The 14,351-nt window shown below is 45.4% G+C and overlaps 1 protein-coding gene across 4 annotated transcripts in view; it reads right to left on the bottom strand.

Annotated features, from left to right (window-relative positions):
* MICALCL (MICAL C-terminal like) overlaps positions 1–14,351 on the bottom strand; it is an 84,290-nt gene that overhangs the window by 56,444 nt on the left and 13,495 nt on the right. For 3 of the 4 annotated variants that reach the window (XM_032240783.1, XM_032240787.1, XM_032240785.1), the window contains exons 4-5: positions 9,735–9,877; positions 7,190–8,471 (exon numbers count right to left, since the gene is read on the bottom strand). In XM_032240783.1, coding sequence (XP_032096674.1) covers positions 7,190–8,471; positions 9,735–9,872 — 1,420 coding nt within the window. In that variant the 5' untranslated portion in view covers positions 9,873–9,877. Of the gene's footprint in view, positions 1–7,189; positions 8,472–9,734; positions 11,217–14,351 lie in introns of those variants that run through there. The other variant, XM_032240786.1, reaches the window with a different exon arrangement.

Below are 14,351 nucleotides of genomic sequence, written 5' to 3'. Positions count from 1 at the left end.
ATCAAGAAGAGCTAACGATCCTAAATATATATGCACCCAATACGGGAGCACCCAGATACATAAAGCAAGTTCTTAACGACCTACAAAGAGACTTAGACTCCCACACCGTGATAGTGGGAGACTTTAATACTCTACTGTTAATATTAGACAGATCAATGAGACAGAAAATTAATAAGCATATGCAGGACTTGAACTCAGATCTGGATCAAGCAAATCCAATAGATATCTACAGAACTCTCCACCTCCAATCCACAGAATATACATTCTTCTAAGCACCACATCACACCTACTCTAAAATTGACCACATAATTGGAAGTAAATCGCTCCTCAGCAAATGCAAAAGAACAGAAATCATAACAGTCTCTCATATCACAGTGCAATCAAATTAGAACTCAGGATTAAGAAACTAACTCAGAACTGCACAACTTCATGGAAACTGCACAACTGGCTCTTGAATGCTGACTGGATAAACAATGAAATGAAGGCAGAGATAAAGAAGTTCTTAGAAACCAATGAGAATGAAGACACCATGTACCAGAATCTCTGGGACACATTTAAAGCACTGTCTAGAGGGAAATTTATAGCAATAAATGCCCACATGAGAAGCAAGGAAAGGCATAAACTCGACACCTATCGTCAAACTTGAAAGAGCTAGAGAAGCAAGATCAAAAAGACTCAAAAGCTAGCAGAAGACAAGAAATAACTAAGATCAGTGCAGAACTGAAGGAGATAGAGACACAAAAAACCCTTCAAAAAATCGATAAATCCAGGAGCTGATTTTTTGAAAAGATCAACAAAATAGACCACTAGCCAGATTAAAAAAAGAGAGAGAAAAATCAAATAGACGCAATAAAAAGTGATAAAGGGGATACACCACTGATTCCACAGAAATACAAACCACCATCAGAGATTACTACAAACAACTCTATGCACATAAACCAGTAAACCTGGAAGAAATGGGTAAATTCCTGGACACTTGCATCCTCCCAAGCCTAAACCAGGAAGAAGTCAAAACCCTGAATAGACCAACAACAAGGGCTGAAGTTGAGGCAGCAATTAATAGCCTACCAACCAAAAACTGCCCAGTCCAGATGGGTTCACAGCTGAATTCTACCAGCCATACAAAGAGGAGCTGGTATCACTCCTTCTGAAACTATTCCAAACAATCCAAAAAGAGGGAATCCTTCCCAAATCATTTGATGAGACCAACATCATCCAGATACCAAAACCCGGCAGAGACTCAACAAGAAAAGAAAACTTCAGGCCAATATCCATGATGAACAAAGACGCAAAAATCTTCAATAAAATACTGGCAAACCGATTGCAACAGCACATCAAAAAGCTTATCCATTATGATCAAGTAGGCTTCATCCGGGGATGCTTGGTTCAACATACGCAAGTCTGTAAACGTAATTCACCACATAAACAGAACCAAAGACAAAAACTGTATGATTATCTCAATAGATGCAGAGAAGGCCCTTGACAAAATTCAACAGCCCTTTATGCTAAAAACTCTCAATAAACTAGGTATTGACAGAATGTACCTCAAAATAATAAAAGCTATTTATGACAAACCCACAGCCAATATCATACTGAATGGGCAAAAACTGGAAGCATTCCCTTTGAAATCTGGCACTAGACAAGGATGTCCTCTCTCACCACTCCCATTCAATATATTATTGGACGTTCCAGCCAGAGCAATCAGGCAAGAAAAAGAAATAAAGGGTATTCAAATAGGAAAGGAGGAGGTCAAGTTGTCTCTATCTGCAGATGATGTGATTGTATATTTAAAAGATGCCATTGTCTCAGCCCAAAATCTCCTGAAACTGATAAGCAACTTCAGCAATGTCTCAGGATACAAAATCAATGTACAGAAATCCCAAGCATTCCTATACACCAATAACAGACTTCAAAAGAGCCAAATCATGAGCAAACTCCCATTCACAATTGCTACAAAGAGAATAAAATACCTAGGAAGACAACTAACAAAGGATGTGAAGGACCTCTTCAAGGAGAACTACAAACCACTGCTCAAGGAAATAAGAGAGGACAGAAACAGATGGAAAAACACTCCATGCTCATGGTTAGGAAGAATCAATATTGTGAAAATGACCATACTTCCCAAAGCAATTTATAGATTCAATGTTATCCTCATCAAGCTACCTATGACCCTCTTCACAGAACTGGAAAAAACCACCTTAAACTTCATATGGAACCAAAAGAGAGCCTGCATAGCCAAGACAATCCTAAGCAAAAAGAACAAAGCTGGAGGCATCATGCTGCCTGACTTTAAACTATACTACAAGCTACAGTGATCAAAACAGCATGGTACCGGTACCAAAACAGAGATATAGACCAATGGAACAGAATAGAGGCCTCAGAGGCAGCGCCACACATCTACAACCATCTGATATTTGACAAATCTGACAAAAACGAGCAATGGGGAAAGGATTCCCTGTTTAATAAATGGTGTTGGGAAAACTGGCTAGCCGTGTGCAGAAAGCAGAAACTGGACCCCTTCCGACACCTTACAGTAAAATTAACTCCAGATAGATTAAAGACTTAAACATAAGACCTAACACCATAAAATCCCTAGAAGAAAGCCTAGGCAAAACCATTCAGGACATAGGCATAGGCAAGGACTTCATGACTAAAACACCAAAAGCATTGGCAACAAAAGCCAAAATAGATAAATGGGACCTAATTCAACTCCAGAGCTTCTGCAAAGCAAAAGAAACAATCATTAGAGTGAATCGGCAACCAACAGAATGGGAAAAATTTTTTACAATCTACCCATCTGACAAAGGGCTAATATCCAGAATCTACAAAGAACTAAAACAGTTTACAAGAAAAAAACAAACAAACCCATTCAAAAGTGGGCGAAGGACATGAACAGACACTTTTCAAAAGAAGACATTTATTAATGGCTTAGCCCTCTAGACTGTGAGCTCCTGGGCAGGGACCAGGTTGTATTGACTTTGTTTTCCAAGTGTCCTGCCTAGGGCCTGGCACATAGTAAGTGCTCAATAAATGTTTCTCAAGTGCCCTCTGGAAAAAAAAAAGACATTTATGAGGCCAGCAAACATATGAAAAAATGCTCATCATCACTGGTCATTAGAGAAATGCAAATCAAAACCACATTGAGATACCATCTCACTCCAGTTAGAATGGCAATCATTAAAAAATCTGGAGACAACAGATGCTGGAGAGGATGTAAAGAAATAGGAACACTTTTACACTGTTGGTGAAAGTGTAAATTAGTTCAACCATTGTGGAAGACAGTGTGGTGATTCCTCAAGGCCCTAGAAATAGAAATTCCATTTGACTTAGCAATCCCATTACTGGGTATATATCCAAAGGATTATAAATCATTCTGTTATAAAGACACATGCACACATATGTCCATTGTGGCACTGTTTATAATAGCAAAGACCTGGAACCAACCCAAATGCCCATCAATGATAGACTGGACAAGGAAAATGCACATATACACCATGGAATACTATGCAGCCATAAAAAACCATGAGTTGATGTCCTTTGTAGGGACATGGATGAATCTGGAAACCATCATTCTCAGTAAACTAGCACAAGTACAGAAAATCAAACACCACATATTCTCACTCATAGGTGGGTGTTGAACAATGAGAACACATGGACACAGGGAGGGGAGCATCACACACAGGAATCTGTTGTGGGGGACTAGGAGAGGGACAGTGGGGGTTAGGGAGGTTGGGGAGGGAAAACATGGGGAGAAATGTCAGGTATAGGTGATGGGAGGATGGAGGCAGCAAACCACATTGCCGTGTAAGTACCTATGCAACAATCCTGCATGCCTGCACATGTACCCCAGAACCTAAAGTGCAATAATATATATATATATATATATATATATATATATATATATATAAAATAAAATAAATAATTATGCTAGGTCTATATACTATAAAGTGCAAAATATTCCCGAGGGTCACAAAAAAACACAAACTAATGGAAAGATAACTTATATCATAATTTTACACGTTCTTGCCAAGTTACTTATCAATTTAATTCGATTCCATAAAAGTATTCACAAGACTTGTTTTTGGTATACAATCAAGCTTATACTAAGTTCATATAGAATAACAAACAAGCAAGAAGTCAGGAAATTTTAGAAAAAGGAAATAAATAATGGAATACTCTTCCTGCCATATAGTAAAATACCTAAAGTAAAAAATATATAAATACATAAAATTAAATATTTAAAACAGTGTGATACTGATACATAACAGACAACTAAATGGAATATAATAGATGGTGTGGAATTAAGTCCATGTTCAGGAATTTTATATATGATAAATATGCCATCTCACATAAGAGGAAAAGAGAAGTTATTTACTAATTTTTTAGGATAGCCAGGAAAACATCTAAAAAGTAAGAAGGATCTATAGCTCACATTTTATACTAGGATAATTTCTTGATGTAAATACTTAAATGTAAAAATATTGAGAACAATCAAACAAAAAGACTAGAAGAAACTGTAAGAAAATTCTTCTACAAACTTAGAAGACGCTCTTTCTAATTACTATAAAACCCAGAAGCCATACTATAAAATTGTTTCTCACTACTATATAAAGGTAGACATTTTATATAAGAAAGTCATTGTAAATAAAGTCAAGCACAAACAAGAAATTGGTAAAAAAAAATGCTTGTAATTTGTAGCATTACAAAAAATGGCTAAATTTCCTTTTTACTAAAGAATCCCTCCACATGATTAAGAAAAACTCAACAAACCAATAGAAAACTGGACAAAGGACAGAATCAGCTGGTCACAGAAAAGGAGATGGAAATGGCTCTTCAACATATAAAAAGATGTTCAATCACCTTATTAAACAACAGATGAAATCTAAACCACTTCAAAATCTATGTTTCACCATCAGATCGGTAACACGGTAGTTAGTGCAAATGTAGAAATCGAGTTCTCATACTTTGCTGCTGGGAATGTGAACCAATACACTGTGCTGAAGGACAAGTTGGCAATATCTATCAAAGTTCCCAATTCACATATCCTTTGCTCCAGCATTTCCACTTCTAAGAATTTATCCTCCAAATAAATTAATGCATATGCTTAATGGCCTAAGTTCTCAGTTGATTATTGTAGCACTGTTTGCAATAGCTAAAGATTGGAAATAACTTAAACTTTGCATCATAGGGGGCTGGCTACATCAATGATATTACATCCACACAGTGGGATACTGTACAACTGTAAAACAAAGAAGAAAGTGCTTTATATACTAATATGGAATAAGTTCCAAAATAAAATGAAAAGTTCAAAAAGAGTGCACATAGCACGCTGCCATGCTATCACTTGCGTTAAAAAAAGAAAGAATATGTAAATCTGCTCTTACACGCATAAATTCTGTCTGCAGGAATGCCTGAGAAACTGATGACCATATCTATCACTAGGATAGAACCTGGATTGCTCAAGGACAAAGAAGGGAAAGAGAACTTTTTATTTTGTGCCTTTTGTACCCTTTGATTCTGAACCATGCAAATGTATTATCAAAAACGCACAACACATTAAATTTTATGATGTGTGACATAAGAGTGTATTGCCACACATCATAAAATTTAATGTATTATGCATTGTTAATAGTTTATTAAATTATTTAATTTATTAAACTAAAGTTTAATAGTTATTAATTTGTTATGCATGTTTAAGAGTTATATTTCAAGCTGTCCATGCTTATCCTGAACCTGGCTGAAAATAAAGTCTCTTGTTAATCTAAATAGCTATTTGATTAAGGTACCACTGAAGACAAATAATATATTACCTGAAAACTAATGTTCCAAAATAAAAGTTAGATAAGAAAATAAAAAGGCTTTTTTTTTTTTGAAAAAAGCAAAACAAAGTTGTTCAACAATAGAGATGGTAGGATCAGACTTTGTTTAAAGCAGCCGAACAAGCATCAACAAGAAAAAAGAGCTCCTGTGAATGTTTAGCTAAACTGTCTCTAAGGGAATAGACAAAAAGTTTGGCAAGGAGAGGGGATGAGCTAATACATTTTACTTTTTATTAGATATTTCCATATTGTTGGATTACTCCGATTATTTGATTTATTAATTTTAGAATTTAAAAAATTTAATCAGATTTAAATTATTTAAAAAGCCTGCATTTCCATTGGTAAGCAAATATGCCTAGGTGTTTAGGCTAGGAGTTTAAAGGAAAAAACATTATATGCATAAAGATGTTCATTCGACACCATATTAAACATAAGTATATGCATATATAACATATATACAAATGTAAGTTAAACAATAAGACAATAGTTCATTAAATAACATATCCACCAGACAATATTCAATTAAATTACATTTATGTATACTACATGGTAACTGGCATGATATCTATGACATAATGTTGTTTATAAATGACACAAAATTTTTGGCTAGGCATGATGGCTCACATATGTAATCCCAACATTTTGGGAGGTTAAGGTGAGAGGATTGCTTCAAGCCAAGAGTTTGAGACCAGCCTGGGCAATATATTGAGACTTCATCTCCACAAAAATTAAAAAGTTAGCTAGGCACTTCAGTCCAGAAGTTTGAGGCTGCAATGAGCCATGATCACGCCACTGCCCTCCAGCTTGTGAGACAGAGCAACCCTGTCTCTTAGAAAAAAAAAAAAGAGTCTGGGCATGATGGCTCAGGCCTGTAATCCAAACACTTTGGGAGGCCACTGCGGGTGGATCACCTGAGGCTAGGAGTTCAACACCAGGCTGGCCAACATAGTGAAACATCATCTCCATTAAAAATACAAAAATTAATTGGGTGTGGTGACACACACCTGTAATCCCAGCTAACTGGGAGGCTGAGGCACGAGAATCACTTGAATCTGGGAGACAGTGGTTGCAGCAAGCTCAGATCATGCCACTATACTCCAGCCTGGGTGGCAGAGTGAGACTCTGTCTCAAAAAAAAAAAAAAAGTGGTGGTACAGTTATAGTTGATTGGTCTCTTTTCAACACTTTCTATAATTTCAAAACTAATTTTTTCATATTTTTTTCAAATTTTTCAACTTTAAGCTTAGTTTTCCTACTTTTGTTAGAATTTGAGAAGCAAAACAAAGCAAAAGATGCCTTCTTATTGATGCAATGAAGATAACTAACTGCCCAGCATGAAGTGCAGATGTTTATCCAGCCAGAAGCACTTACCTGCACCTCCAGCTGAAGGAGAAGGAGGAGGAGAAGGAGGAGGGGCTGCCTGGCACAGGGAGGTGCTTTTGAAAGGCTGCAGCAGCTTCTCCAGGGCCTGTGCACTGTCTTCAGACGGTACCTTCCTCTTGGGGCTGCTGAAGAGGTCCCTGATATCCTTCCTTTGTCTGGATTCCTGGAGGAAACTCTCAAAGGATTTGTCTTTGAGTCTGAGGGAGGAAAAAAGTGAGATTCTTTTCTTTGGAGGCCTAGAAGCATCTGGGAAGGTCTCTTGCAAACTCACTTTCTCAAGGAGTGTAGGGACATCTTCAATCTTGCTGCACGGTGGGGACATGAGAGCAGGAAAGATCTTGGATGGCCGATTGGGCAAACTATGGGTGCGGAGGGCAGAGCCAGGAGGGCTAACGGCTGAGGACTGGTTTCTCCCAGGGGAATGCTGGTCCCTGTCTTTATTGGAATTGGTTTTCCGAAGGCTGAATGAGCGAGTGCAGGTGGGTGTGGGCAAAGTTTTGAATTCTGGCTTGGCCCAGGCCCTCTTCCCACCTTCAGAGTTGGGAAGGAGGGGCTCTAGGGACCTCCGGATGGCATTGGCTATAAGCCGGAGTGGGGACCTAGGTGGAGGCACGCTTCGCTCCCCTCGAGCTTGTTCCACGGGGGTCCCTGTCTCCTCCTGAGCCCCTCTCTGGGTTGGCAGAGGTTCTCTTGTCACCCCAGGGAGCAGCAAGGGGCGAACTGGCTTCAGCACCCGGGCTCCTCTACCATTCTCAGTACTCTTCTGGGAAAGTCGCTCCCCAGCTTTGAGGTGCACTCTCTCAGGGATGGAGTCATTCCAATCCAGCAACATGGTCTTCTGCTCCTGAGTGAGGACTAACTTCTTTAGGCCTGGCTTCTCCTTTGCCAGCACTGGCCCTCTCTCCTCTTCCTTCCTGGTTCCAGTACTCCCTTTTTCCTGGTCTTCTCCAGCCAAGGGAGACAGCTCTTGGCCTGGCAAGCACCTGTCCTTCCCCCAGATGGGGTGTGGGTCTCTGTGCTTGCTTCTGATGTCCCCAAGAGGGGCCTCTGCTGGCTGGCACTCATCAGAAATCATCTCTGCAGGGCCTGAGATGCCATCTTCACCAGGGTTCCCCAGGCAGTACTCTGCCCACTCTGGCTCTGGGTGATGAGGCAGATACAGGGGAATTTCCCTGGGTGCTCCTTGGGCTATGGCTCGCCTCCAAAAGGTTGGAGTGGGAGGACTTGGATGACCTCTTGAGACCTGTGAGAGGGGCTCAGAAGCTGTCAGCTAGAGGGGATGGACAAAAATAGCAGTTACTTAAGTTTTCCACCATTTATTTATATGATGAAAGCAAATCTCAATCCACAACCCCCTCCCTTTTATTCTTTCCATCTCAGATGCTCAAATTCAAAAATAATTTTGCCTTAGATGATTTCAAAGGGATACTCTTTGTTCTAAGTAGCTGCCTTGCATCCTGCCAGGATCTGCCTGGAACCCCTGAATCAGCATTGTTGAAAGGCTTTTCTGAATCCCAGGTTAGCTAGGATTCAGGAAGCCAGAGGGGAAGACAAAGGTAGGGCCCTGCTGTTGACAAGCTCCTGGGCCCATGAGGGCAGGGCTGGCTGGGCCTCTGTGGGTAACCAGGCACATAGGGAAAGACAAGCTCCTCCTTTTCTTGCTCAGCCATCGTCTCTACTAAAGGGCATGTTCCACACATGGGTATGTGCCTCCAGCCACCAAGAAACCAAGGCTTCTTCCTTGGAGGCCATCAAAGTAAGAAGCAACAGTCACCCTCTGGGCTGAAGCTGTGGTGGCACAAGGATGGCCCTTAATACCTTCCCATGACCCTTTCTAACCTCCCTCCTTGCACCATTGAGAAAGTAGCTATTTCTAGAATGCAGGAACTTAGCCCTTGGCAAAGAGAGAATGTGAGTAGATTCTAGGGGTGGCTGTGGCCTCCCCAGAGCTCTGGTGCCTGAGGGGCAGGTCATAGCACCGGGGCTTCACCAGAGCACACATCTTTTCTGTCTTGTGCACTCTACTTTCAGAGCCTAGAACAAGCCTGACAGGTAACAAAGGCTTGATAAATACACACAGAAGGAAAGAGTCCAGCCTGCCTATCAATGATGACATTTTATATCCAAGGGAGGTGTTGCTTCTAAGGTTCTTGGACGCTACCAAAGGGACCCTCCCTTCTGTGTCTGCCATCCTACAGCTGCAAATTCCTCAATGCCCTCTGCAAGTGCTCAAGGGAAAGGTGTCCTGGCAGCTCTGCATCCTATGGAGACATGGCATGGAGTCTAAACCCTGTAAAGTTTGCTGAGAAAGTAACTGCGTCCTCAGAATGGCTGTGAAGGAGCAGCAGGAGCTTCTGTGAAAGGTACATGTGAGGACGGCTGGCGTAGACCCTTGACAGTGTGTCTTCTGTCCCTGGCTTTGCACTTAGGCTGACCTATGAGTACGTGGAATCCAGAGATAAGTGTGGAAGGTGGGAGGAGTACCTGTAGCTCAGCTTCCCGACAGCTGGGCAGGACCCTCAGGGACACTCACCTGGGGCAGGGAGGAACCATCCCCTGAAACACTGGTTGCAGAAGATGGTGGGGAAGATGAACGAGAAGACAATGAAGGAAGAGGAGGAGAAGGAGAAAGGTCCTTTGGAGGTGACATAGTTCTTTTGTTCACTGGCATCAAACCTACCAAGGAAAAAACACACTCTTCATTACAAAGTGTTATTATTTTATCAAGAAAAGAGGAGACTTTAAGTGAAGCTCCAATTCTATAAACAGAAAGAGGAAGATGTCAGAGCCTGACTCAGAGGTTCCTGGTGCCGAGGCTTGGGACTCAGAGGAATGGGGAGGGCAGTGGCAGGGTCCCATGGGTCAAAGGAAGTCCCAGGGTGGGAAGTCTAAGCATCATTGTGTTTCAGACTCATGCGAGGATGCTCTTGAGAGATGTATCAGGGCACCTCCAAAGCATTTCTTAGAAATACGCATCTGCCTCCAAAGAGCGTCCTAAAACCAACGTGGTTAGGAGCTGGGCTGTGTTAAATCACTCAGTCAATAAACCACCTGAGCTTTCCTCCCACAAGATGTTGCACCCTTCGCTGTGGGAACAGACAGGACAGACACCCACGACTAAGGAGATAGACTCTTCCTCCTCACATGTGTGCCAAGTGGCTCTCAGACAGGAAGAGTCGTTTAAGATTTTAAGAGAACACAAGGGCAGGAGGTTACAGTGAGTATCAAATCATTTGAGAGATATGGAGTGGGGCCCATGCCAAGTTCCTGTTGGTCAGGGAACAAATGGGTTACAGTGTAGCAGCTCAGAGACGCAGGGGAAAGGTGCGGGGCAGGGGCCTGAGGACAGGCCTGATTCTGCACTGTGGGGGGCTGAGATCATCTAGTCTGGTGAGAGCAGAATTCTGACAGTTGTACACTGTAAGATCAACGAAGCTCACATGCATACTCTCTTTCTCTCCCTCTCCCGTTCTTTTCCCTCTCTCCCCTTCCTCCTCTCAAACATGGTAATTTAAATCTAAAATCTCAAACATTTTGTCTCCATATTGGATCATTTCAGACCACTTGTCCTCAAATCATTTCTGTCAAATGCCATGCACCCTTTCAGATCTGCCCTCTCGGTACCCACCCTGAGCCCAACCAGTTCTCCCCAGAACCGTGGTGGCACGTAGGGAGGTCCCCCAGAAACTTCCCAGGACCACCACGTGGAAGGAGCCCACTCTCTTGTCTGACTCCCTGCTTCCGGCCGCTCAGCTGACCCATTCAAATTTTCCTCCAGGGTGTCTAGCCTTCAGATTTTCACCCGCTTCTTAGCGTAACACAAGCCCCTGGTCTCAGTTTCCCCAAAGCTTTGGGTGGTGAGCTCTTCCTCAGGGACCCACACAGGTCGGCCAAACCCATCCCACTGAGTCCCCTCCACACCGGGGGCCAAACTCTCCTGGATATCCTGTCCTGCCTTCCCCCACACACCAACGCGAACGTGTGCGACCGTGTGTCCCAGCCTGGGGCTCTGAACACATAGCACCACATGCCCACGCACAGTCAGCAAGCTCCCAGAGGGAGGCCTCGCAGAACGCTTGCGGGGGGTGGGGGAAGGTAATTCCGGGAACAGACATGATCTGAGGGCGGCAGGAAGGAGCTGCCGGGGAGGCGGCTGGCCAGCCTCCCGCTACCCCCATCGCAGCCCGGGATGAGAAGGTTCCAGCCTAAAAAGGCAAAAGTTGTGAGTCAGTCGTTGTCTTGCTTCCCATCCTCATCCTCAGCTTGCCAAATTCCTGCCAAATTCCTTCTTCCCTTCCTCCTTGCACCCTCCTTCTCCTCTCTCTGCTGTCTTCCAAATCAAACCCCTTCACTTGCCTCCTCTCCCATCAGCTCAACAGACTGCCTTTTTGTTCCCCTGAGGATCCCTCAGGGAACCTCCTGACAGGAAGCCAGGACCACCTCGGGAACCAAACCTGACAGAAACGCCTCAGGGTTCACGAGGTCATGACCCGGAAGCTGTTCCCTTCTTCTCCTCGCCCTCATCTCCACTCCCACCCCCACTAGGGAGTCCCTCTCTCCACATGTGGTCCTCACGCACTGCCTTCAAGATGGAACTCCAGCAGGGCTTGAGGAGACTGGGGAAGCAAAGCTCCAGCTAAAGCCAAGCCCCTGGTCCCTGAGCTGCCATTCAAGCCACTGCTTGGGAGTTGGGCACAGCCTGGGGAGGGAGGTAATGGGAAACCTCCCCGACCCGACGCCCACTGTGTCTTTGGGTTCTCTCAGAAGTTGGTGAAGGGGAGCCTGGAACTCCACCTCCTCACACACACACCAGCTGCCTGGCTCTGAACAAGTTAGTCAACCCCTCAGTCTCCTCATCCAAAAAGTGGGCAGTCTGGTGCAGCTTCATGGGGTGGCTGAGTGGGTAACATGGGCTAAAAAGAGATGCCCAGTTGGCCGGGCGCAGTGGCTCACACCTGTAATCGCAGCACTTTGGGAGGCTGAGGTGGGCCAATGACTTGAGTTCAGGAATTCAAGACCAGCCTGACAAACATGGCAAAACCCCGTTTTTGCCAAAATTACGAAAATTAGCCAGGTGTGGTAGTGCACGCCTGTGGTCCCAGCTACTTGAGAGGCTGAGGTGGGAGAATCTCTTGAACCTAGGAGTTGGAGGTTGCAGTGAGCCGAGATCACACCACTGCACTCCAGTCTGGGTGACAGAGTGAGACCCCATCTCAAGGAAAACTAAAATAAAAAATCAGAGGTGCCCAGTGGGGCAGGACACAAAGTAAAAGCTAGTTCTCGGCAAAATATGAACTCCATTAGCTTCCCATCCTCTCATGCACACAAGCCGTGTCCAGTGAAGACACCACGCCCTGGCCCACTCCAGAGGGGGCTGCACACTCTCCCCAGTCAGGATTTTTCTAACTCTTGGGCCGGGAGCTCCTCATTGGCTAACTCACATCCCCCACTGCTGGCCGTTTCCCTGAAACCTACACATGGCCCACAGGGGCTGCCCTGCCCTCTGCAGGGTCTCAGTCATGCATGCTGCTGGCCCTATGGCTGCTTTGCCTGAAGGAGGCCGAGGTTCAGCACCCAGACTGCCTCTGGGTCAGGCGCTGGCACAGCCTCCTGTCTGGGTCCTCTGGCAGCAGCAACCTTTCCCCTAGATCCTAGAGGTCATCTGCCAGCATGATCAGCTGGGGAGGGTGCCTAGGGCAGCCGCATAGCTCCTCTGGTCGTCCCACTGGGGCTTGGAGCCAGAACCAGCTGAGATGGGGCAGTCATGCCTCGACAGGAGGGATGGTACCACACATCCTGCTTCCAATGGCAAGGCCAGCCCTGCCTCCTGGGGTTTCCTTTTGGGTAAAATGAAGACAATCAAAAAGATGGCTCTGGTGGCTTTCAGCTCCAGGGATTTTCATGAGACTGGGACTCCAGGGTGCAGCTTCCCAGAGCTTGGAGGTTTTGCGAGGCTCAAATCCCTCTCAAAGTCTTGGAGCGTCCTCTAGGGGTGGCAGCCTGAGCAGGCCTGAGCCCACGTGCTCCCTTTGCACTCAGTCCAGCCAGCTTGCTCCTTGGCTCCTTCCTGCCTTCATTGATTCAGCAAACAAGGACTGGGCTCCTCCTCTGGGCCAGACCGTAATAGACACTAGGCTGATTGAAATGATCAAAACTCAAACACTCCCCTCAAACCAGCTTTCATATGACCTTGAGAAACACTGTGCAATACTCTTTGATAACTAAAGGCTGAGGTCCCCAGGTCCATCCCAGACACCGTGGGGCTGTTCAGCAGTCCTCTTGTTGTGGCGCCTCCCCCAGCAACCCAGCCCTACTGGGGAGCAGGGGTCTCCCAGCAGCCTCCCTGCTCTCACCCCAGGCTGAGAGCTCCTCGAGGAGGGACTGAGCCCCCACACCGGCAGCACACAGTAGGCTGGCAGCCTTGGGATGGACTCTGCACCCACACAGTCTGGGCTCGGGCAGCAGGGTTCCAGGGACTTGGGGAACACTGGAGCAGGGCAGTAAAGGTGATGACCCATGTGTGGCAATGTTAGCTCCTCTGCCTCTGCTGTCACTGCTTGGGGCTGTCAGAGGATTCAGGAGTCACTCTGGGCTGTCCCCAGATGAAGTGGCCTGCCCAAGAGTGCAGCCCTGGGTCCTGTTCCCAAGGTGTCCATGTCCCAGCCTGACCCAGTGGGAGGGTGGTGGGTCTGGGGATGGCGGGGGAATGACTCACTGGCTGGGAGTCCTGACTCAGAAGGAAAGAAGACCAGGGCTCAGTTCCAATTGCAGCAACATTTCTTGGTAGAAACCCCTGTCTAAGCCAAGGCCTTCCTGGGTCCTCCTCTCCTAGGGTGAGGCTGGAGAGGGAGTGTCAGGGTAGGTGGAAGGCAGCAATGAGCCTGGAATTGGATGAAGAATCTCTGGCCCTCGCTCAGGGCCTGGGGAGGGAACTCTGCTAAGTGTTGCAGCCCCTGGATCGCGGGCCTGCTGACGCAGTGAGCCTGTGTGGTCACTGCGCCCCCTGGTGGGGTCTGCTGCCTCGGCACCTGCTGCAGCCCAGCTATTCCCCAGGGTGCTGGGACCAAGGCTGGCTCAGAAAAAGGAGCTGGGGTGTGTAGGTGTAGGGGTGTGTGTGTGTGTGTGTGCGCACACATGTGTGTATTTGTAG

This window comes from Sapajus apella, unplaced genomic scaffold (assembly GCF_009761245.1).
Source record: "Sapajus apella isolate SASKATOON/1434 unplaced genomic scaffold, GSC_monkey_1.0 scaffold47, whole genome shotgun sequence".
Taxonomy (NCBI): domain Eukaryota; kingdom Metazoa; phylum Chordata; class Mammalia; order Primates; family Cebidae; genus Sapajus; species Sapajus apella.
The sequence above is the reverse complement of the archived record's forward strand: the minus strand, read 5'-3'. Positions and strand labels throughout refer to the sequence as shown.